The following is a 23,275-nucleotide window of genomic DNA, read 5'->3' as shown; positions in this document are numbered from 1 at the left end:
CACCTTCCTATAGGCTTCTGAGAAAAGGTCCTACAGGCACCTTCTCTCAGAAAGTGCCTATAGGACAAAAAGCTTTTCCTAACGGCATAAAAGACTTCATTCTCATGAAAAATCGCTTTATGCTGTTTTATCTCTCCAAAAATGGTGTCCCTAGAAAAAGTAAAAAATGCAGAGGCATCAGTTGCCCCGGCAAAGCATGCTCTTGTTTGCAAGAAAAAAGAGTGCATAACAATCTTCGGGCAAAGAAAATCCAAAATGTGCAAGCCACAAGTAGAAGAAGCCTCATTGATGAGTGAAACTTGGCGTATGTGTGCGTGCATTTCTTGTCTCAACAATTGGCAAGTTGCTGCTAAGTATGTGGTTCGGAACAAGCAGCTGCAGGTTCATGTTTGAAACTGAAGCCAATACGAGGTGCTGCCATTATCGAATATTGTCATATTTTCCCAGTGGTGTAGTCAGGTCTTACCACGTATAAACGAGTACTTCGGTGCGGTGAGTGGCCGCCTTTCCTCTCCCACATTGTATTGTTTGATGTAAATAAAATTATACTATGTTATGAATCTGAGGCCTTGTATTGATTTTAATGGTTAAAAAATATATGTCAGCATCTAGTGGGGGTTACAATAGAAAAAGAAAGGAACTATTACAATTTCTTCCCTTTTGAACACATCTTCTGGGCAGAGGGTCGCAGGCTCCCAGGACGATATCATAACCGCAATAATCTTTCCAGCGACGCGAAGTGGCTCTGAAGGAACAAAAGCTTATAATATAAATACAATAAAGTACCTATCATTGTACTCTAACTCGAAAAGTTCTTCGTCCAAGAATAAGCAAACGGCTAATAAGGTGCCATCCAGACGCTTCTTTTTTTCGTTCAGGCTGGCTTTCATAACCTACCAGGAATGCATGGATTGCGGGTCGGAAGGGGTTCGAATTTAGCGGATGCGGTTCGGATGAGGATAAAAAGTATGCGGATGCAGATGGGATGCGGATACAAAAATTTAGGAACACCGTGGAGGTGGCTCATTTAATTTATTTCCACTTTGAAGGCCCACTTAGGGCACTCCATAAGGGGAAGGGGGGGGGGGGGGGGAGTTTAATACACTAAACCAGGGGTGGCCAAGCTGCGGCTCGCGAGCCGCATGCGGCTCTTCGCGTGTTAAAGTGCGGCTCGCGGCTCCCTCCCCTACCTCCCCTCCCCCCGTCCCCAATCCCCCGCCTCCCTCCCGGTCCCACGAGCACTTCTCCAAAAAAAGGAATGGAATGCGTTTTAAATAGAAAGACCGGTTGCGGTTTGGTAGTCTTGTGCTACTGCTACATTACGTACAGTTGGACAGCTTTTGACTCAAATAGCTTGAAAGTAGCTCTAGTATTGTTTATTCCTTTAAACAAAAGTTTGCCCACCCCCCGGCTCTTGGAAGTTTCGTGGTTTCGTTTGCGGCTCTTAGACCGGGTCAGCCTGGCCACCGCTGCACTAAACCAACAAATAAACGCAATAATGTAGAATAACACGAGGGGTGGGGATAGAAGGTCTGCGGGTGATCAAATCATTAGCCCACCCTGTGACAGCATTCCTCATACTTTGAGGTAACGTAGGTCGGTAATGAATTCCTTTTATTTGGAAGTAACGAGTAATGTGTTTCGGTAACAACGCCACCCAAACCACGTCGATCGAGCACCCTTACACACGAGCAAAATATAGCATGCCAAAGCCCGTGATAAGAAGGTATTTACCTCGTCGCAGTCGTCCAATGCCTGGTCGTACCGCTTCAGCTTCAACTTGGAGGCGGCACTGGAAGCAACAAGGAACAGGGCAGACAAGTAGGAAAGCATTACCCACCCAGATGAATCTAACTATGCCAAACAGAAGCTAATGGCTGGTTCACACATTTGCATTTGACCCTGATCGACCACTCGTGATGATGCCATCTATCGGGTAGAACACTTTTTACAGCAGAGCTGCTAAGGGCTAGTTTTCCAGTTTAGAGTTCGTGGACAAATAAATCTTGACACAAAACTCTGGACAGCTACCGCCATCTATGAGCGACAGTGGCAACCAGACAACAGGCTTGCCGGTTGTCTGGTTGCCGCCGTCGCTCACAGATGGCAGCAACTTTTCCAGCTTTTCCACTCTGGTTTTCACCAGAGTGGAAAGGCTGAATTTCTCTAGGCGTCGTAATTGAGGTTGTCCTAGAAGTCGTCCTAGACGTTGTACTTGAGGTCATCCTCGAGGTCGTCTTAGAAGTCATCCTTGAGGTCTTTCTAGAAGTCGTCCTCAAGGTCTCCCTAGAAGTCGTCCTGGAGGTCATCCTAGACATCCTCGAGGTCATCCAAGAAGTCGTCCTTGAGGTTGTCCTAGATGTCCTCCTTGAGGTCATCCTAGACATTGTCCCTGAGGTCGTCCAAGGCGTCATCCTTGAGGTCAACCTAGACGTCGTACTTGAGGTCATCCCAGGCGTCGTCCTCAAGGTCATCCTAGAAGTCGTCCTTCAGGTCGTCCTAGACATTGTCCTAGATGTCATCCTCTAGGCAACGTCCTTGAGGTCATTCAAGAAGTCATCCTTGAGGTCGTCCCACACAGTACAGCTCCGCTGGTCTTCCTGCTTCACCAGAGTGGAAAGGCTGAAAGTTTTCATAGTGGCCTCGAAATTATTCTGACAACCCTTTCTCAGAGAAAATGGGTAGATCTGGCAAATATTGCAAAGCTACGTCCATCGCTTGCAGGGCTTCCAGGGTGTGTTCTCTCGTCATAAGCATTATGGTTTGAGTGGGATCAATCAAACAAATTTGTGAGCCAGCCTTAATTAAGTATACACTTTCTAAATATGCGCAAGATTTCAACTTTGTTCGAGCACAGCAGGAAATAAATTTACGTCGACTAAACAGCCAAACGCTATATAAAAAGATCTGGGTAGGCGCATGTCCGGCCACCTCGGTGGCTTTGAGGCAAAGCACCGGCGTACGGATCCCTATGTGGCGGGTTCAAAACCCGGCCGAGGTGCCCGCAACATGACAGGCATATTGTGGAGTAGGCGTCATGTAACTGAGCTTTCGGTTGCACGTCAAAAGATCCCCAGGTGGTCGAAAATAATCCTCAGTCCTCCACTCAGGCGTGCCACATGCCCTTCGTTGGTTTGGCACGTAAAAGCCCCCCAAACTTTTAGGTGCATGTCCCTCTTCAAGCGGCATGTTTGCGGGCCTGCACCCAAAAAGCTGCCATTCGTTAGACTAGTACCTCCGGCATATGTATATGCATAAAAAGTGCAACACCATTCGTGCGAATGCCAAATCGGCGATCGCTCGGTTTCGTGCAATTTCCGTGTCGAGATGAATAGACCGATCTCACCAGCCACTTTCGTTGCGCCACTGCTGCCGGCATGCATTGTGGGAACTGTAGTCTTTCTGCACTGCTGTCAGCCTGCGCGAGCAGAGCACAAGACAACACGAGCTGTCTTGTTCACTGGCATCTGCCTCCTGCAAACTAAAGTTAAGGCTGCGTCACTTCTGCGTGGAACGCTTAGTGAGATCGGTCTATTGGATTGCCAGAGAATGCAGTCTAGCAAATCGGCTTTTGAGCGCGACAGAAACCGGCTGGTGACGGGACTCACCTGTTTAGTATGCAGGGCAACACCACCGCGGCTATTTTGCTCTCCTGCTCCTTCGATAGTTCGTTGACCTCGTGAAGTTTGTTTAAGTACCTGCAGGGAAACAGGAGCGTGTATTGAGCAACAAAAATATTTCGCTGGAACGGCTCAGTTTTTTGGGCGAGATTTGTACCGAGGGCTCGATTTTGGTCGAGGTGAGAGCGAGGGTGTTCTCAGCTGCCAATTGGACGTGGCTTCGCAGCTTGCATGTGCATAGTGGGCCATTGAGACCTTTCTGACCCGTCAGCGAGTTCGTAATCGGACAAAATTTTTATGAAAAACGTCTCATTAACGTACAACCCAGACAACGCACATAGTCCCCAGGCGGTCCATAACGTCCAAACGTCCGGCTCAGTTAGCAGACGTCCTTCGTACCTCCTCCAATCGTATGTTTGTGAATTGCGCTCGGGAGCTTGGCAAACACACACACGAGTGACATGACATAACTCGTTACTTGGCAGCAACGGCAAGAACACGACGTACAATGAAGCACTTGGGTCTTAGCCACTAATATTCCTATTTTAAACTAACTTACAAATAAAGCTGTTTCTGGTAGATTATGTTATTTTAGTAATATTAGCAGAACTCATGTAAGAAAGCAACTACTTTCTTGAGGCTGTCCGCCTGGTCGTCCTTCAAAGGACAACTGGGCTGAAAGTAATTTGTTTCTTATATCAGTTGCGCTGATATTGTTGTGTAAGCAGCTAGCCAAGTGGGCAGAGAGCTTGACTCCCACGGAGATGGCTGGGGCCCGAATCTCGCCACCGCTTGTCATTTTTTCTTTCTTTACGTAAGTAAAAAATTCTAGGACGTTAGACAGCCGTGTAGCTCGTTCATGCTGAGAATGTATACTTCCAGAACAAACGAGGTAGAATGTTCTCAGCTCCCAGGAAAGGTTCAAAAGAAGCTGCACTGTACAGAGTCAATCTTTCGCCAGTGCTCGACTCTGCGCTCACGCCGACACTCGACGCCTACGATGCTTTCCCCTTACCTTCTGTTATTCTCTTTTGCTTTCGTTTTGGGCACAAGTTTGACCCATTAAACGCCTAGTTTCCTTTGGTCATTTGTCGCCTCATCGATTGTCATTCGTGACAATATTGCTAAAATAGCAATCTACCAGAAACAAATTTATTCGTAAGTTAGTTTAAAATGATATACCAAGCATACAATATGTTAGCGGCTAAGATCCAATTAGTACTTTGTTGTTGCCATTCTCGGCGTGCACCGGGTTTTTTCGTGTAGTGCTACGCTGCCTTCTATTTTTTTAGTTTCCTGACCTAACCAACCCGACGTCTCTTTCTTGCCTAGAGTAAAACCAGAATTTCAAAAAGCACGACTGAGAATGCAGGTAAGTGTTGAAACCATCTTAATTGATGCGAGTGCAATTTTGTGTGCATTTTTTTGTTCAGTTTGCTCAGTTGCTTGGCCAGGCGATCTCAGCACGCAGTTTTTATCAAAAGTATGACGTGAAGAACAGTTTGCTACTTTGTGAGCCTATTGAGGAGAATGTGAATGTTGACCAAGTGGATGGTGAAGACATCTCTTTGTTTGATCCCAAGCCTGCCTTGCCCGCTTGACTGGGCACCTCATCCGAGGAACACAAGGGCTGAACGCAACTGGCTTAAAGGCCGGCCCGCAAGCAGAGAGAAGGAACCGGACCCTCACTTTCCTTCTCGCCACTGTGAAAGGAGGAAATCACCTCTCGTTTCCTCCTCGCCATTTTCCGACCTTTTTTCCTGACCGCCTGCCTGATCCCCTTTCTGGAAGGTTTGGGTGGGTGCAATCAACGTTTGAAGGATTTGAAAGGATTATCCAGGGTCAAGCCGGCACCTCCGCGACAGGGAGCTGAACCAGCCGAGGCTTTTTTGAGCGAGCTTGGCACTTGCTCTCCCCAACGAGTTCGATGGCTGTTTTTAGCGTGGGTTTGGAGAACGATTTCTGTTGTTGTGAAAACACCAATAACTGTTGCTTTATTCAAAGAAGTAGTCATTGAAGTATCAATTTTGTTCTAAATCTCTGATTTGTCATCTTTCGTTGTTTATGTGAATTCATGGCGATAGCGGGAATTACGAGCGGCGTTTTTCGGTATCTCACGAATCGCGTTCCATAGACCATTGGTTCGGAACCACTCTACATTGAGGACCTAAGTGACTTTGTTAGGCGCAGCATTATCCTGTGTGAGGCTCGAAGACGTTAGACGCGATGGTTCGCTCGCCGGTATCTCTTTTCCAACGTACGCACTACACGCTCCACATCGTGTTTACGCGTTGAGTCGATACAGGCGGTATACTCTATAAGGCTTTGGCTTTATTACTGGTACTGCGTGTGGGAAAAACCCCAACCAGCAAGAAGCTTGAGAAGTTGTTTTGCACGATAGATCAGAAAAATTTTTAATATCTTCAAATGTGCCTCCACCGTGAAAACGTATAGCATCGTTGGGACATTCAAAAATGAGTGCATGATGGGCCGGGTGCGTTATCACAGGGTATTTTGTCCTGTCATTACTGGTTATCAAAAAAAAAAAAAAAAAAAACGCCAGTTATATTACGTTGCAAACAGCTGATTTGGGTGTTTCTCAAGGAGCTCTAGAGCTTTTCCATTGACATTTCGTCTCTTTATACAACATTCAAAAAGTTAGGTAATTAATCTTAAACATTTATTTGCTTAGGGTTATTTAAAAACACGGCAGCTCTCGCAAGACTTTTGCTAACAACATCTAGTCGGTTCAATTCGCGTACGGTGTCCAATTTTTAAGAGGAAAAAATTAGGGTGCGTTATTTCGGACACCCCATATTTACATAGATTTACTTATGGGTGATTCGAGAAGGAAAACGTAGCTATGTTTTCAGTGATTATTCATTTTGGGAAAAATCACTGTACTCTGTTGAGCGATGGAATAATACACGGCAAGCCTATGACGATATGAGATGTATAAGTGTGTCCTGCATCGGAAGCCGACAGATCTCGGACTTCTGGTCTTTCTGTGTAAGTACTACCCGTTTGTCTCTATACTATTTTACGTCGTGTTTCTTGTAATGAAAAAGAAAGAAAGATCGAAACTCATATTTACGCTGAAAAGTTTGTGCGTGAAAAGTTTCTACAGCGAAAAGTCTGCACACCGAAAGGTCCGCGCATCGAAAATTCCGTGCACCGCAAAGACCGCACCGAATCACCTTACACCGAACCGTCACACAAAAACGCGGCAGCTCTCGCCAAAATGTCCACATCCCATCCGAGGTGATGAGAGGGGGAAACGTATTGGGTCATTATGATTTCGTCAAAATAAATTTGTAATACTGAGAGCTAGAGTGAAGTAGACCTTTCACAGTTACGTATGGTGAAAGATATCAGCCAGAAGTTGGGTGCGTGCTTTCTATAATTCAAAAGATTAAAATCTTATAGCCTGGCTTGACTGATGAGTCCCTGCCACTTTTGAGAGAAAATAAAAAAAACCTAAAAAAAAAAAGAAAAGGAGAACGGGGCGGGTTGCGCCACACTGTCGAGCCCATGTGCGGCCTGACCACATGAAACCTGCTCTCAAAGTTTGGCATAGGCCGGAAGAGGATTTCAAAGCATTAGAAAGGATTAGTTCCACTGTTGCAATCAAGAGACCCCACTCCCCTTTTTTTTTCTTCGCACAGCGTTTTTTTTTTTTTTTTTTTTTTTTACGAAAACCCATTCTGCATTTGCCTTACTTCAAATAAGTACATCCCGGTTTGAAACACACGAGCAGACACGGTGACGAGCTCTTTCTGCTGGCTGACACTTGCTGGTTACAGCGAGTTCTGTAACAACCTCATTTCGCCAGCTGTTTGATGAACGATTTTTACTTTCGAGAAAACATCCAAGGCAGCAATACCCAGTACAAGGATTTCTCCTAAATAGCGGTGCGTATAATTTTTGGTTTAATTTCTAGATGTTTTTTTTTTCACTTTTGGTCAACACAGTGCCATATTTGTTTTCTCTTTACTATTTTAGCGACCACATCGACTAGACCGACAAGCATGGAGGTCCCTGAACCTTCTACGTTCGTTTCGAGAAAGAGGATGAAAGACGGTAGCGTAAAAGAATACACGTGTCAGCGGAGCGCGTTGCGCCGCACCATCAGCTTGACTTTTTCGTCAGAAGATGACATCACAACGTTTGACACGCTCCTGAAAGGTGCGAAAGCTGCATATAAGGGTGATCCGCTTAGTGCAATAATGACGAGAGCCTTACAGTCCCTGTCTGAAACACCGCATGGTCATCACACCGCTCCTGCACGAGTAAGTGACGCGCTTGCGTTGTCATGTGAGTCGGCTTTGATTGTTTGTGACACGTCAGCGCTCTTCAAGATGCTTGAGACTCTGCAAGACCACAGGGAAAGTTGCCCAGAGACGCTTTCGCTGGAAAAAGTGACCTCCTGCGGATTCGGCTCCCGCCTCCACTGGAGGTGTAAAGAACATTCTTTGACTGTTTGCTCTAGCTCCATAAGTGGGGACTCACGCACTGTCGATTGTCATCTCGCACTCGCATTTATATGCAGCGGTATGCTGCCGGTGCAGTTCCGGAAGTTTTGCGAGTTTAGCTCGCTGCCCTACTCTCCGAGGGCCCTGGAAAGGGCCACAATCAAGGTCAAAGCGGCAGTGGGCCTCTTGCGGATAGAATCCTTGACTGCCGCCCAGCAAGAAGAGTGCCGAGCAAGCGAGCCCCCATGTGCCTCTCCCATGATGAGCATTGAGACGGACGCACGGCATGCCTGCCGTAAAAACTCGTACCATACAGATGTCATTGCCCTAGGCCAGGAGACACACAAGATCGTAGGAATTGTGCATGTCACCAAGGATGATGAAATCTCGTCGCAGAAGCATGAAGTCGTGGGTACGAAGAAGTTGTACGAGTATTTTGATTCAAAAGGAATCGAACTGCAAGACCACGCCCATGACAGGAACACCTCCGTCAACAAGATCATCCGAGAGAGGAGTGGAAATACAACGAACACGAACGACCGCTGGCACGCAGCAAAAAGTATAAAAAAGGGCATGATGACCATAGCCTCGGGACCAAGAAAAAATGAAGGAAAAACGTGGCATCAGCAACTCTCAGACAAATGCCAGCCAGTACGCAACCATGTGTACTTCGCGATGGCCACCTGTGGCGGTGATGCTGACACCCTACGGGCAACACTGCTGAACTGCGTCAATCATTTTTCCGGTGACCATCGGTGTTGTGCTTCGGAATCACAATGCAAGGAGGTTGGGCACGTTCCGAGTACGCTGCTCGTTAAAGATCCCATAGCTCTCGATCTCTTGACAAATTTTATCAAGTCGACGACAGTCTACAAGCACGCACATGATTTTGTGAGGTCGAAGGACACTTTCTACATCGAATCCTTCAATAACACGGTACTCATGTACCTGGACAAACGCATCCACTACCAGAACAAGACATATAACCTAAGACAGAGCCTCGCTGTGCTCGATTGGAACGAGCACGTCGGACGAACGAGCACGTCGGCATACCGCATGGAGGATTGCCAGCACCCGGACAGGCAGGGTGGGAAGAAAAACTACTGCAAAAAAAGTTACAGGTAAATTCCCAGATTATTTTCACCTTCTTATGAAATGATTGCTTTTTATTTCATGTTTCTTTTTTAAAGATTCGTGAAAAGCATTTGTGACCTAATCTGCCAAGCCGCGTCCAAGGACAACACGGACTCCTCGGCAAGTGGTTCTCTCATGGAAGACGACGATGAATAAAAGGTACGATCAAAATCTAAATCTCTAAATAAAGTTCAAGTTTAAAATAATTCTAAGACTGTTAATTCATGCTATTTCTACCATATTCAAATTTCAACACTCGTCGCAGGCAGCACGAATGGATCACTGCATGCACTCCTGGCGCCAACGAGTGCCCAATCAACGGTCCTGCGACGTCCAGTGCTCAACCACGCATCACCACCCGACCTGTTTCAAAAATAAATGCTTTCCCGTACTTGTGGTAAAAAGGGCAAATTTTCTACTCAGCATGATCTTTTGTGGACCTATGGTCTCGTAGCCAAGATCGGTAGTTCACAGCTTTTGGATGGCGCAGAACGACGGATTCATTATTTACAGCGTAAGTACTGTTTTGACATTGAATTTCACATAAAATGGCATTTGCACAAATTGTGGCACGATGCCGAACTTGCTTGATTTACATTTCTTTCATAGGCAAGATAATCATACATAACCTACAGATATTGCAGTTTTAATTTTAATCGGCGTAGAGTGTGAAAGACAAGTACAGGCATAAAAAACACAACATAGCAGTGCATTCCTTTCTTTCTGTGCTTGTAGACAGTACGGGGCAGTTTGCCCCGCACGACTATATTCAAGAATTGCCAAATCTCCCAAGCGCCCCTCTTTTTCTAGTTGATTTTCTAATTTGTAAATTAATTAGGAATTAATTATAACGATTTGTCAGCCTCAAAATGCTCATTCATGATACAATCTCTGAGATGAAGGACCTGTACGTGCAATCCTGAGCGGAGTACTTCAAATCGGCAACTTCGCACAACATTCGCCACTCGAGACTCCCCACCATACCAAACAGGGATATAAGAATGCGCCTATTCACTTTCTACGAGATTTTAGAGAACCGCCTTACGACATGCAAAAACCCACAATGGGTTTACAAGCAGCAGTTCTGTCATACCTGGGCTTGGTAATGTTGAAAACCTTGCTCTGTTTTATTTCGGGTTACATAGAAAAATCTACATGCACACTGACCAATCAATGTCCCCTATTTCCACTTGTGTCCCATGTAGCAAATCCCGGCTGGGCTCAGGTATAGATCTCGCAAGTGTTGAAGGACACATTTCGGCATGATTTCCCGCTTGGTGATCACGTTGAGCTGGCCGCTGTGCCCCTTTTGTTCTATGGAGGCCGGGCGACTGCCAGGCGCCTAAATTGGCCAAGCAGCCCCAAGCCCTACGGTAGTACACCTTCCAAACTCCTGGAGTTTTTGTGGTGAAGGTCGCTGTGCTTCAACCACTCTGACAGAGCCCCGGACAATTATGGAAGGGCTGCAGAGGCAATCTGGGTATTCCATTTCTTATTGGACTGCGAACAAACGGGAACAGAAGAGAATGAAAACTTCGTAATGCCTGCTGTCTTTTTATAAATGACATAATTTGCTATTATTGCTAGTTGCGCACTATTTTACGCGTAGAAAATCTTTAATTATGCCGATTCAATCTCCGTCTTTCCCGCTCTCTTTGCTGTTACGCAACATATTTGTCGGCTGTTGAGTTCTCAGTTACATTTGTTGACAGAAACTAAATGCAACTTTGGCCACGAAGAACTTTTTTCAAAGGCTGAAGATGCATGAAAAAATCGTAAACCGATTTGCTTTTATGGAAGTTTGTTTTTTACTCTTCTTAGTTCCTTCAACGAGGCAGCCGTTACGAAAACACCTGTAGTACGAACCTATATATCAGGGGTGGCCAGGCCGACCAGGCCTAAGAGCCGCAAATGAAACCACGAAACTTCTAAGAGCCACGGGGGGGGGGGGGGGGGCGCAAGTTTAAATTCTGTTTAGAGTCTGACTGTAGGTATGAGTGCACAAGGCTGTACGACAGTACGTATGGAGGTACAAGGCCGTCAAACCGCCAGCCGTACTTCATTCTGCCTGAAATCCCTTCTTTTTTCCTGGGAAAATGCGGAAAAGGGGGGGGGGGGGGGGGGGGGTCCCCTTAACGAGGGATCTGCGAGCCGCAGTTGGACCAGCAAAGAGCCGCATGCGGCTCGCGAGCCGCGGTTTGGCCACCCCTGCTATATATTATGCGCCAGAACTGGTCAGACTGTGTTCATTTGGATACATGACTATATTGTCAAAATGCAACTAATTTTACATGCTTCACCCTCTTACTAAAATATTTTTGACTTGTATTTACTTGTGATTATTATTTTTAACAAAAAAAAAAAAAACGAAATACTGATACAATTACTCTTCAGTGTGCCGTTGTTAGAACGACCAATTCTCAACACTCTGGGTAGAGCTCAAAGTTCAAATAAAAATACCCACCTTTTTTTCTTTCGACTGTGATGTTCAAGTTCCGTTCACTCGAGATAAATATGCGGTATTGTAGCGTATGTGGCCACATGCGGAAGTGTCTGAGTGTGTTTTAAAGCTAAAAAGAAAAAAGAAAAAAAAAAAGAAAACAGGAGAAAAGCGAGCCAGCCCGCACCCTTACGAGCTCATACCGAGCCTGCCTAACTAATCCCTGGTGTTTGGGATTGAAGCAGAGAACCTTGAAGGGTTGCAGAGATTTTGTCGGGGAGCCGGTAAGCCCATTAGCACTCGTGCGAGAAGGCCGTAAAAAGTGAGGAGGAAATTGGAGGAGGAAAGGGGAGGAGGAAAAAAAGAAAAGAGGGGGAATCTTCTGCCACGCTGAAGAAAATTTTGAGCGCCCGCCTTTAAGTCAAACCTAGCCAAGTCGGCTCTATACCTGAAACGCAGCAGCAAGTTGCAGACTCCGAGCCATGTAGCAAAAAAGTTTGTGCTTTCCATTTAAAGGCAAATGTGCTATACTTCCACTATCGCATACTAGTTCTAACTGAGGTGAGGACTCTTGTATTGAACTTGTATCAAAATTATTACTTTTTTGTCGCGGAAGTGTTTGTTTCAATCTAGTGTTTTGGAAGATTTATTTTACTTTCATGCTTTTCATTTGTTTTGCATAGATGGGGCAGACATTGCCATTGCGAAATTCCCACAAGAAGACACTGTCACAGTTGTGCCACGCTTGTGTGGCTAAAATGAAAATAATTTTGTAAGATTGTGTAGTGCAACACTGATTGAGGAAGTTTCTTTGTGTTTAAAGTTATAAAAAAACACCCCAAAGGTCTTTTTTTTTTTCTTCTCTAAAACGATGCAAGTTGTAGCCATAGACATGCAAAAAAAATACCACAACGCAAAAAGATATCTCCCCATGCATGCGCACGGCATAGAGTTATTACAATAAACGCTAGAGGCTCAGCTGGCGCTAGTGTGCTGTTGCAAATTGAAGCAGACAGCATGCAGTCAGAAATTGACTTCCGGTAATGCATTTCTATGGGAAAAAGCGAGTGCATTTTCTCTCTGCGCTCAATTATAAGAGCAAATATCACGAATAATTTATACGTACTAGGCACATTGTAACATTTCTCAGTCACGCAGACGAAATAATTGGTCAGTTACAGCATTTTTATTTGAAATTCGCGGCATTAAAAACGGTGTTAAAACTGCTTCGTACGTGTATTTATGTGCACTGTCGGACACTGTTAGCGCGAACACGGCGTCGACGCTTTCCAGCATGGGGGATATACGTGCCAAAAGAACGAACGACATGTGGAAAACCAAGAGAGACGGCAAGAACTACGCAGTAACACTGGGTAAGTAACTCCTTGTGCTTGCAGACGATCAAAATAAGTTGAAAGTCACGTAATGTAGTCCGATTTACAATAAATAAGTACTGCTTTATTATTTCTGCTCATGAATATGTGCGAAGATGCTTGTTCTGTGTTCAAATCATCAACGCTCCAAATCTTTGCAAATAGAGGGAAGCCAGAGGACAGGTGCGCGATAAAAACTGCCCAACATAGGAGATAATAAGAAAACACACCTTTCGTAGCCCACATACTTTATTCTTTAAGTTTCAAACATTTTTTTTTTTTTTTTTTGTAATTGCTTGTAGAGATGCACGACGGGGTCATTTTCATATAGTGAGAGGACAGGCATATTAGCAATATATAAGCACCAGCGGAATGCTGGCGAACTTTGAACACACTCTACATTCCTTTCGATCGTTATTTTGCTTAGAATCGTCGCTCATTTCTACATACCTGCCATGGAACAGAGGTTTGGGCGTGAAATATAGCGAAGTTTAACATCGTTCAGTGGTAAAGGAAAAATGCTGTAACTAAAGCAATTACACTTTCACAATATTAATAAAGATACATACTACCCGGTACAACTAAAATAACAAAAGTTATTAATGTTGTTTTCCGGCGACGAGACAAAATTCGCGCGTGTTTTCCCATAGGAATACACAGGAAGGCTGGAAAAGCAGACTGCATGATGTCTGCTTCAATTTGCAACCGGAAGTCCCATAGACACTAGCGCCAGCTGAGCCTCTAGCGTTTATTGTAATAACTCTATGGCGCACGGCTTTTTATTTTGAGTTTTTTTCTCTCCCCCTTCTCACCTTCTCGCCTCTTTTTATTTGTGACATAATCGATTATAAAATTTAGAAGCTTTGGAAGAGACATTTCTATAACATTTAATAACGGCATTTGCAAAACAATGTTTTTAACGCAAATACGAACATACTACAGCCCTTCTTTTTGAAATAACGAAAATCGGAGTTCGGAGTGATGTCGCCCCCTAGCTTTCTATCCTCCCTCGAAAAAAACGACGGTGCGGTGGCACTCGGCGCACGTAGCACAGAGGATGATCGGTGAGTCGAGGAATCCGAGGAAGTTCCCTCTTTTAAGTGCCCGACGACCTCTTAGATTTCAAAAAGGAAATGCTCAAACGGTCAAAACAACTGGGTTTGGCATCTGTGTTCCGTAGTTTCGGTTGTGACTCCGCTGGGGCAGCCTTTCACGTAGAACCGGAGCGACACGGCCCCTTACGTCATTCACAAATGTCTACTGTGCATTCTCTTCGACCCATTTAAAAAAGTTCCAGATTTTAGAGTTTGAATTGGTCCAGCTTCAAACTCGAAAGGGAAGCGTCGTCTGCTTGCAGCGACAAGCAACCAGCATGAACGGAGGGGAGCGGTTGTTCACAGGACGCGAGTGAACATGACACTTCAGGGTCACAGCGGTTCCAAGGCGTGAGAGAAACTTGAGTTGCAGGACAACTCTCTCTGACGTCACTGCACTGGCGCAGATCGCGTCGAAACTTCAAATTCAACTTTGGAAAAATTTGTTTTTCTTAACTTCACAAATACTGAGTTCCCAAGTTTCGAATTTTGAGGGCAATGTCCAGGCAAGATTCAATCGTCCCGGATAATAAAAAGAAAAAAAAAGATTTTGACCTGTCAGTGTTCTTTCGGACTACACATACGAATACATTAAATGATAAAACATTGAAGACGGGCGCAAAAACAGGACTTCTTTCAGTGAGCAACGACATAGATTTTACGTTGTTGCTCAATGAAAGAAGTCCTGTTTCCGTCCCCGTCCTCAATGTTTTATCCTTTCATGTATTCATATCTATTCACCAACACGCTCGTTTTCAAGTATTACTTAAACTACAGTTCCTAGTAGGGGTGTGCGAATATTTGAGTTTCGAATTCGAATCGAAAAGTTATTACTCGAATAATTTGATTCCACTTTCGAATTCCTAGTATTCGTAATTACGAATAATTCGACCCGACGAATATCGACAATGCGGTCAATATTGTGACGTGCTTAAGGTAACTAGAACTCACCTTAATATTCCTCCAGCAGGCCTTCTGTAACATCTTTATCGACACCTTGATTAAAAAATATAGTGTCATGAACTTGATTGTGTGAACGCGGAAGCACGTGTCCATGCGCTCTCGCTAACCAATATCACGCTTTGCTCAAATCTTTATCCTAAAGATAAAGATCTCTATTTGCTATTTTCGCCACTGATGGGCACATACTTTGGGCGCATTGAAAGCACGCAAAGTTCCTCTGTTGCTACCGATCTCCTGGGTACACAACTATCAATTCTGTGACGGCCGCTACAGCCGCCATGTAAAACTGCCACATTGTGACGGACGGCGATGACCATGGGGCTGTCGCTAACACGCTTGTTCAAAGGTAAAAAAATATACTATATATATTTTCGTCGCTTTAAGTCAACCCTCGCGTAATGTTTAAAAAATAGCAAAATTCTTAATTCCTATGCAATTCGACGGCACTTTAGCTACTTTAGCTGTCGCGGTGCTGAAGCCTCCGCTATCTCAGGAGGGGCGCCGCCATCATTTAAAAAGAAAAGAAGCAGAAGCAGCGTGGAGTTGAGAGAAAGAACATGAAAAAAAGCAGAAGAACAACGGAGGCAAGCGGAGAAAGAAAAGCTCCGTAGCTTTTCAGCTCCGTTGGCTCCGTGACTCCGTCTTCAGCCATTCGGCCAGTACGGCAGTCGCCGTTTTTGGCGGCTGCCGTACTACGCCTTTTTTAAGACGTCCAAACGCTAAAGATGTCATACTTGTCTCTTTAGAGTCATTATATTGGCTCTGGCTGAAGTACCTCACGCCCTTTCACACTTCGATTCATGCTAGGATTCCGTTAATTCGCTATGTTATGGCGATGGAGCGCATTCAATACGTCTGCCTCGAAACCACCGTAGCTCGGCGGCTTGACATCAACGCGTCGCTGATTCGCGGATGGCGGGGTCGGTGAGAAATGACACGGAAAGGCTCCGGAGCCCTCGTTGTGGCGTGGTATGACTGTATCGCCTCCCGAATGGGATTGCGCTCAATCTCAACCGGGTTCGACGGTACGAAAGATACCTTCATTCTTAGGCAATCACGTAGACATTTAGGTTCGTTTTCGCGAAATTTATTTGTTTCGGCATCGAAGCCCTCAAAGTATATGGCCTGCAACGCGCCTGGACAACAGTAGCGACCTTCACACTGCGCCAGAAATACTGTCGCAGGCATGTTCCATGCCGAGTCACCTGAAATTTCGTCGAAATGAAACCATCAGCGAAAGTGATTGCCCGAAAATACCGAGCTCCTCCAGTGAAGGCGATGAGCAGTAAACCCATTTCCGAATAGATTAATTCCTTGAATAAAGATGCCATTTCTCTTTTAGTTCGTCTCGCAATACATTCATTTTTTTTTTCGCGTGACGGGTGAGCAAACAGGAGGCATGGTTGAAACTGGTTGAAACACTATCATCATCAGCCTCCTAAGCCTACACAATTTCCCGAGTTGATGCACACACGCACACGCAAGCACTCTTGCTACTTCTTCCGCCGTCCACAGAAGCCATATTCTTCTCCCGTCAAGCGCGCACATGTTGTTCTCCGCAACATGAATGGCCGCGGTGAAAAAAAGAAGTCTCATATGGAATTTTTTTGACAAAGTATCTCCAAGCTCCGCTGCTTGCAAGAAATGCGGTTTGACTTTGAAGACACCATCAAGCACAAGCCCGCTCGTGAACCATCTGAAGGCCAAGCATCACGTGCAATACAATGAAGTTCAACAGTCATTCAAGTAGAGGAAGCAAGATCCAAGGCAGTCAACCTTACTGGCTTCAAAGAAAAGGGAAAGTTAAGCTGTCAGAGAGTGCAAGAAAGCAAACGACAACATTCATCGCGCGTATGATCGCTGTGGACCTTCAACCGTACGAGTTTGTCGAGAACAAAGGATTTCAAGACTTCATTCATTATCTTCAGCCCCAGTACAAGGTCCCACGCAGGACTATCTTTTCTAGGACAGTGATCCCCGAACTGTATCAAAATACAGACGCTCAAGGCAGAGATCTCGTTGGACATTGCAGCTGCACTGGAGTCGATCACATTCACTAACAAACAAATTTGGGAGGATTAATTTGGACCACCTGGGGATCTTTTGACGTGCAACCGAAAGCTCGGTTACACGGCGCCTCCTCCGCAATAAGCCTCCATCAGATCACATTCACTACAAACATGTGGACTTCTAGGGCCAATGAAGGTTACATTTCTCTGACATGTCACTACATGACGCAGGATTTCACAGTCAAAGCCTTCACTCTGGCGTGCGCTCATCTGCCAGAAAACCACACTGCAGTCAACATTCAGAGCTGTTTGACTGAAATCATCAAGGATTGGTCTCTTGACCTCAGCAGCATGCCCACACATGTGGTCATAGACAATGGCCGGAATATCCGTGCAGCCGTGCATCAAATGGAATGAATTTCACTGTAGTGCTTGGGACATACATTTCAACTTGCAACAAAGATGCAAAAGAAGAAACCCCTGCAATGTCACTGCTTTGCAACAAGGCACGAGCAATAGTGGGGCAATACAAACACAGCGCTCAGGCGACCCTACGACTTAAGGACTGCCAGAAGCGCATGGAGCTTCCGAGTACAAGTCTTATTCAAGACGTCGAAATGCGTTGGAACAGTGAGCACGCAATGTTGAGTCGGTTGGTACAGCTGAAAAATGCTGTCTTCCATGAAATGGCAACGTCGGAACCCAGCATCAGCTGCCTTTCAGCAAGTGAATGGAGTGTTGCAGAGAGCCTGGTGCAAGTCCTGCAGCCTGCTGCAGATGCAACTGCAGACCTCAGTGGACAGAGGTATGGAAAACACTGTCGTCGGTGGTGCTATTTATTTATGGTTCAGAACAAATCCTGAAGAGGCACTCCATGATTGAGAACGAAGCAGCAGTGTTTGCCAAGAACCTGCTAAAAAGTTTGAAGCCCCGGTTCCCTCTCTTCAAGGAGCAAAAAGAATTGATGCTCGCCACTCTGTGTGATCCAAGATTTAAGGCCATTTTCTGCACAAGTTTGTTCAACCATACACAAGCTGTTGAGCTGCTGGCAGCAGAAATCGCTGATTGGTGTGCTCGCATAAACTCTCCCTCACAGCAGTTTCAGAGGCAGAAACTTCACTCTTAGACATCGACCAGTCATGACTGCAGTAGAGAACGCCTGGAAACAATCTGGGAGACTGTTCAACTGCTGGCACTACAAAAGAACAATCACAGTAACCAAGGACCCTACAGTGAAGAGGTTCAAAGGTACTTTAATGAGCCATTGGTCCCCAGGAAGGATGACCCTTTAGAGTACTGGAAAACACAAGGAACTGCGCTCTACCCGGGCATCGCAAAAATCACTTTGCGATAACTTCCCATCCCTGCGGCTGAGGTGCCCAGCGAACGAATGTTCTCTACTGCTGGAAACACAGTCACATCGCATCGAGAGCACCAGGTCACGTGGAGCAGATAGTGTTTCTGCATGATAATTTGCGGTTCTGTTAATAGCAGGTGTTTTCAGTGCATTTCAGGACACAAGTTTCTCATTGTGTAACAGGGTGTGTGTTCCTTTGAATATAAAAATAAAACTTTTGGTGTTCCACATTCGATTCGATATTCGACCTTTTTAGCTACTATTCGGCACGATTCGATTCAATTCAATTTAAACTGAAAATTTCACTATTCTCACACCCCTAGTTCTTACGTTCCTTTGATGAAGCACAGCGAAAACTTCCGTTAGCGGAACAGTCATCCGATCTAAGCTAAAAAGTAATGGTGTTGTTGTTAATTTCATAGGTATTCGGACAACAAGCAAACAATACTTTTGATCAGCTTTGTAAACCAAGAACACAAAGAGCAACTCATTCATTTATTCTTTTTCTTTTACTCAAATCATTTTACCCTTCCGAACTAATTTTTGTTTTGCTTGCCTTTTTACATTTTCTGTGCTGAAAGTGTAATGGGTATAAATAGAGCTTTATGAAGGCAGTGCAACACTGGGTAGCATGAATTGCAAGGGAAAGATGGGCACGTTATTTCAATGATGTGCTATAGTGTGTGCCACTTTATGGAAGCATCTCTCCATTTAGTGGTATGCTTGGCATACTACTGGTATGAATGCCAACAATGCCACGAACAATGCATATCTCACGACTTATTTTTTTTATCACCTGAGAAAATTTTAGTCGGGCGTTTCAGCAGGCCCCATTTTTTGGCCATTTTTTTATTTATTTAACGATGTTATTAAGAATAATACCAAAGTTGAGCAATAGTGAGTGCAGAGACAGCCTGAAGAAGAGGACAAGTAGGCCTTGAAACGTTGGGTTTCTTGCATCCAGCACTTGGTTGGATGTCTGCTCTTTACTGTTTGTCCCCCCCAATCAGAGGTTCCTCTCAAATGTTCACATTCAAGATATAGCTTCCCTTTTTATTGGCATGTGCCCTGACAAACTAACAGCTGTTGCAGATAACTGCACCTCCCTTAAAAGCATGAAGATATTTTAACTGCGTAAAAATAAGAAAAAGAGGTATTTTTCAGGCTTAGAAACAAAAATAATACATTCCTATTTTTGAATAACCAAAACATTGAATTCATATTGGAAATGAGAGCATTGGGTGTTATTTTTTGGGTGAATCTTATATGGGATCACTGCATAAGCGACATTGACATTGAGTATAGATCTTTCCTAACTTTTCAGAGATTTTTGGACTGCAAGTAATGGCTCCACATTTATCTTTTGCCAGGGTTTGAAAAGCATGTCCTCCGGATGCTCCACATCGTCAGTTTGAAGCAGACGCAGCACTGTACTCACTTGGATCTGCTTTTATCACAAAGAAATCAACAGGCTCAGGGTTTTGAAAGGGATGTAATCTAAGGACCACTTGAGAATGTAGACGAGTTTGTCAAATTGATGCGAAGCTCGCTGCTTCATCACTCTCAAAGAATGTCTGGCGAGTGCTTGCGTTTCATTCACAGTATATAATATTGGTAGTCTCTTCTTACCACCCTTCACCCTGTCTCATTAGTTTCCTGCCAGAAAAGCTCCACAAACAATCTAACCCTATTTTTTTTATTTCTTAATTTGGGAAGTGTAAAATAATAAGCGGCATGCTGAACTAGGTTCAAGTTGTACCGATCATATATCGGGCCATAAATATACCTTATTTATTTTAATTGAAAATGTCTATTCTATGACCAGGCTTAGCACACACACCCGATAATTGTTATTAAAGGAACATCTCAATGAAAAATGGTGAAACCTCAATTTGACCTCAAAATGTTACAAATCAGTGGCATGACACTGAGCATAATATTTAAATTAGAAGCTGGTGGGGGTTGGAGGACTCGGCTGTGAGGACGTGACAAGGAGGATATGAAAGGGCCTATTCAGTCATAAAGTGGCCGTTGAGAGGCTAAACTTAATGGATCTCACATGCTATGACATTATGCACCGTAAGTATAGGGTGTAGCATTTTGCCTTTCCATGTCTAGCTGTTCGGACAGTGGCCAAATAAGTACTTCATTTACCATGGTTATAGTTTGTAGCTGCTGTCTCATAGCCACAAGCTCTTAAGTGAAACCTGTTTAGAACGTGTTAGGAGAGGCACGCAGTTGCATGCGTCGCCACAAGATGGCGCCACGGCGGCATCGAGAGGACGCCTTCCGCGAGACTCGAGAGATGGCGCGCAGGATGCGCGGTTGTGGGGGGGGAGATCAGCGGACGGAGAGGGAGCGGAGGAGGGACGCAAGACGGCGAGCGGAGCGCGCGGTGCAGCGCGAGTGCTCGGGAATAAAGGAGTTCCGGTTATGAGAGTGCCTTTGTTCTGAAACCGTAAGCGAGCTAGCGTGGAAGCTCGCTGGGCCCTGACAAACGACCCCATGTACAGCAAATTATTGTCGATATCGAACTCACGGAAAATTGAAATAAAAATGCATGTAAAATGTACTTTTTGTAACAAACAACATATTGGCTATATCGAACTTCCCCCCCCTCTGGAAGGCTTCTAAAAACGTGCAAACAATCGTCCTCTAGCCTGTCCCTCCCCCCAAAAAAAATCTAGGAAAGAAAGAAAATTCCAAAAGCTCAAGGTGCGAGCAAAATCGACAAAGAGAAGCGATTCAGAAGGGGAGAAAGCTAAAAAAAACACTGCAAGCACACAAAAAAAAAACTTCATCCCAAAGCGGCCGCCTACAAAGAGAAGTGATTCAGAAGGGGAGATAAGCTAAAAGAACACACTCTGCGCTCATGCAAACAAAAAAAAAATTTCTAGCACTTTGTTACAAAATGGAAGCGAAGAGATGAAAAAGAAAGAGAAGCTCTCACCTTACAACGAATGCATCATGGAATTTTGTTGTAAATGGGTTTTTGCTATATCAAACTACCTGCTATATCGAACAGATCCTAGCGTTTCCTGCTGTTCGTTATAAACGGGTTTGACTGTAATTGTGCATTATGTGTGCATGTCTGTAGCACGAATGAGGATGCTGTTCAACTCTTTCTAGATAACGTTCATTCCTAAGACTTGTTTTTAGAGGTCTAAAACGAGGGGGCTATGGTGGGCAGTGGGACAAACTGCAAGGCTGAAGTAATGGCAGCTAGCTGGCTGCGTCACGCAAAACAGTGTCTCAGAGCCACCAACCCGTTAGCCACCAGGAAGAACCAATCATTTTGGGAACTTTTTTTTTTTTTTTTAAAGTTCTTTAAGTCGGGTTATGTTTACCTTTAAGATGTGTCTACTTAGTGCTGAGATCTCTCCACTAGCCAGAACATTACGGTGGATATGTCAACCCTCTTTTGTAAAAAGTGTGTAAAATAAAAGTTTGTTTTAATGCCCCTCTTATGCGGCTAATCTCTTTACATAATTGCGTCCCCCAATAATAATTTGTCTTCAGCAAGACTGACTGCATTAAGTCCGCTTGCAAGAGAAGACGGGAAAGTTGCAAAATGCTACATTCCAGTCGATGCATTGTGCAACCAATGCAGCATCTCGTGAAGGATCGTAACGCAATTGACCATACACAAAATACATGAGCAAAGTGGTGTATGCATGCTAGCCCAAACAACCTGCTGACTATGCACAGCTGTGGATGGTCTGCAAATTGTTTGGACTAGCACGCCCATACACCAGTTCACACATATATTTCACACACGGCCGATTGCAAGCCTGGTGTGCGTCCTGGTAATGTTCACAGGATGTGCTGGCCAACTCTCTACAGTGTCCAAGCGTCACAGGCTGATAGATCCTCAGGTTGACTGCAGGACATCCCACAGGATCAAACCAGGATGCTTTGAGGATCTTTTATGGACAATCCATAAGAGATCCTCAAGACATCCTGGCTTGATTGTGTAGGATGTCCTGCAGACAACCTGAGGACCTAAAAGCCTGTAACACTTGGTCACTGTGGGATATGGCCAGGACATCCTCCGGATATCATAAGGACAAACACCAGGTTCATAATGGACATCCTGTGGATGTCCCAAGAACATTGTGCTTTGTTCGAGTGCATTGTTGGGAAATAGCGAGAGATATTTCGCTGCCTCTTCAATACTCCACCCGCCGGTCGATGTCAACTTGCGCATGGCAGCAAAACAACTTGTTTTAGAAACTAAGCTAGGGTTGTCAATGGAGTCCAACATGAAATAGCAGACAATCACAATTTCAAACGTTCAACTATAGCAAATTAATGTGCAGCAAACAAGCAATAGCAAAAGAGCTTTAAAGGGCCCTTAAAAAAAAAAACAATTTTTTTTTTGGGGCAGTCTGGTTGGGACACGCGTGTCAAAAAATAAATTTTACGCAAAAACATTTTTTTTAAAGTAATATTGACGGCGCGAGATGCGATTTAGTCGGTAGTCATCTCCTTTGCACTCGTTTTCTCTCTCGGCATTTCGGGCGTGTGGAGGAGAGGTGGATCGGCTTGGCCATCACATAGAGGTGCAGAGAGTATACGATTACGGTTGTAGCGAACCAGTCGAGGTCAGAGTTCGACCAGGTTCGACTTTTCGAACTGATTGTGAAACATTCGACAAAGGTTTGTAGGAAATCGCGTACCGCCGCCAATTCGCCGTTTCCCATGTGGTCTGTCAACAACCCGAGTCCAGCCTGGTTCTTTCACGGGAGCGGGATTCCGCTCCCAGTTTATTGGTACAATAAAACACATTACAAAACACTAAATCTAAACTACA

At 44.8% G+C, this 23,275-nt stretch overlaps 2 protein-coding genes across 3 annotated transcripts in view; one reads left to right on the top strand and one right to left on the bottom strand.

Moving 5' to 3' along the window:
* The window catches only part of LOC8042060 (peptidyl-prolyl cis-trans isomerase 7), a 58,064-nt gene that overhangs the window by 19,872 nt on the left and 14,917 nt on the right, over positions 1-23,275 (bottom strand). The window contains exons 7-9 of one of the 2 annotated variants that reach the window (XM_029984872.2): positions 3,609-3,698; positions 1,735-1,792; positions 396-745 (exon numbers count right to left, since the gene is read on the bottom strand). In XM_029984872.2, the coding sequence (XP_029840732.2) occupies positions 707-745; positions 1,735-1,792; positions 3,609-3,698 (187 nt within the window). In that variant the 3' untranslated portion in view covers positions 396-706. Of the gene's footprint in view, positions 1-395; positions 746-1,734; positions 1,793-3,608; positions 3,699-23,275 lie in introns of those variants that run through there. The other variant, XM_029984871.4, reaches the window with a different exon arrangement.
* On the top strand, positions 8,112-9,615 carry LOC120841006. Its single transcript, XM_040211828.3, has 3 exons — positions 8,112-9,213; positions 9,283-9,385; positions 9,492-9,615. Exons 1-2 carry the CDS (start codon positions 8,174-8,176, stop codon positions 9,380-9,382), a joined length of 1,140 nt encoding a protein of 379 aa, XP_040067762.1. The 5' UTR covers positions 8,112-8,173; the 3' UTR covers positions 9,383-9,385; positions 9,492-9,615.

Source organism: Ixodes scapularis, unplaced genomic scaffold (genome assembly GCF_016920785.2).
Source record: "Ixodes scapularis isolate PalLabHiFi unplaced genomic scaffold, ASM1692078v2 PGA_scaffold13__105_contigs__length_92229423, whole genome shotgun sequence".
Classification (NCBI taxonomy): domain Eukaryota; kingdom Metazoa; phylum Arthropoda; class Arachnida; order Ixodida; family Ixodidae; genus Ixodes; species Ixodes scapularis.
This window is presented reverse-complemented; position numbering and strand designations above follow the sequence as displayed.

Excerpts from the sequence above, each read along its gene's own strand:
- LOC120841006 (XM_040211828.3), top strand. The coding sequence starts at position 8,174 with ATGCTGCCGGTGCAGTTCCGGAAGTTTTGCGAGTTTAGCTCGCTGCCC. Across the intron at positions 9,214-9,282 it reads TACTGCAAAAAAAGTTACAG|ATTCGTGAAAAGCATTTGTG; the intron begins GTAAATTCCCAG and ends TCTTTTTTAAAG.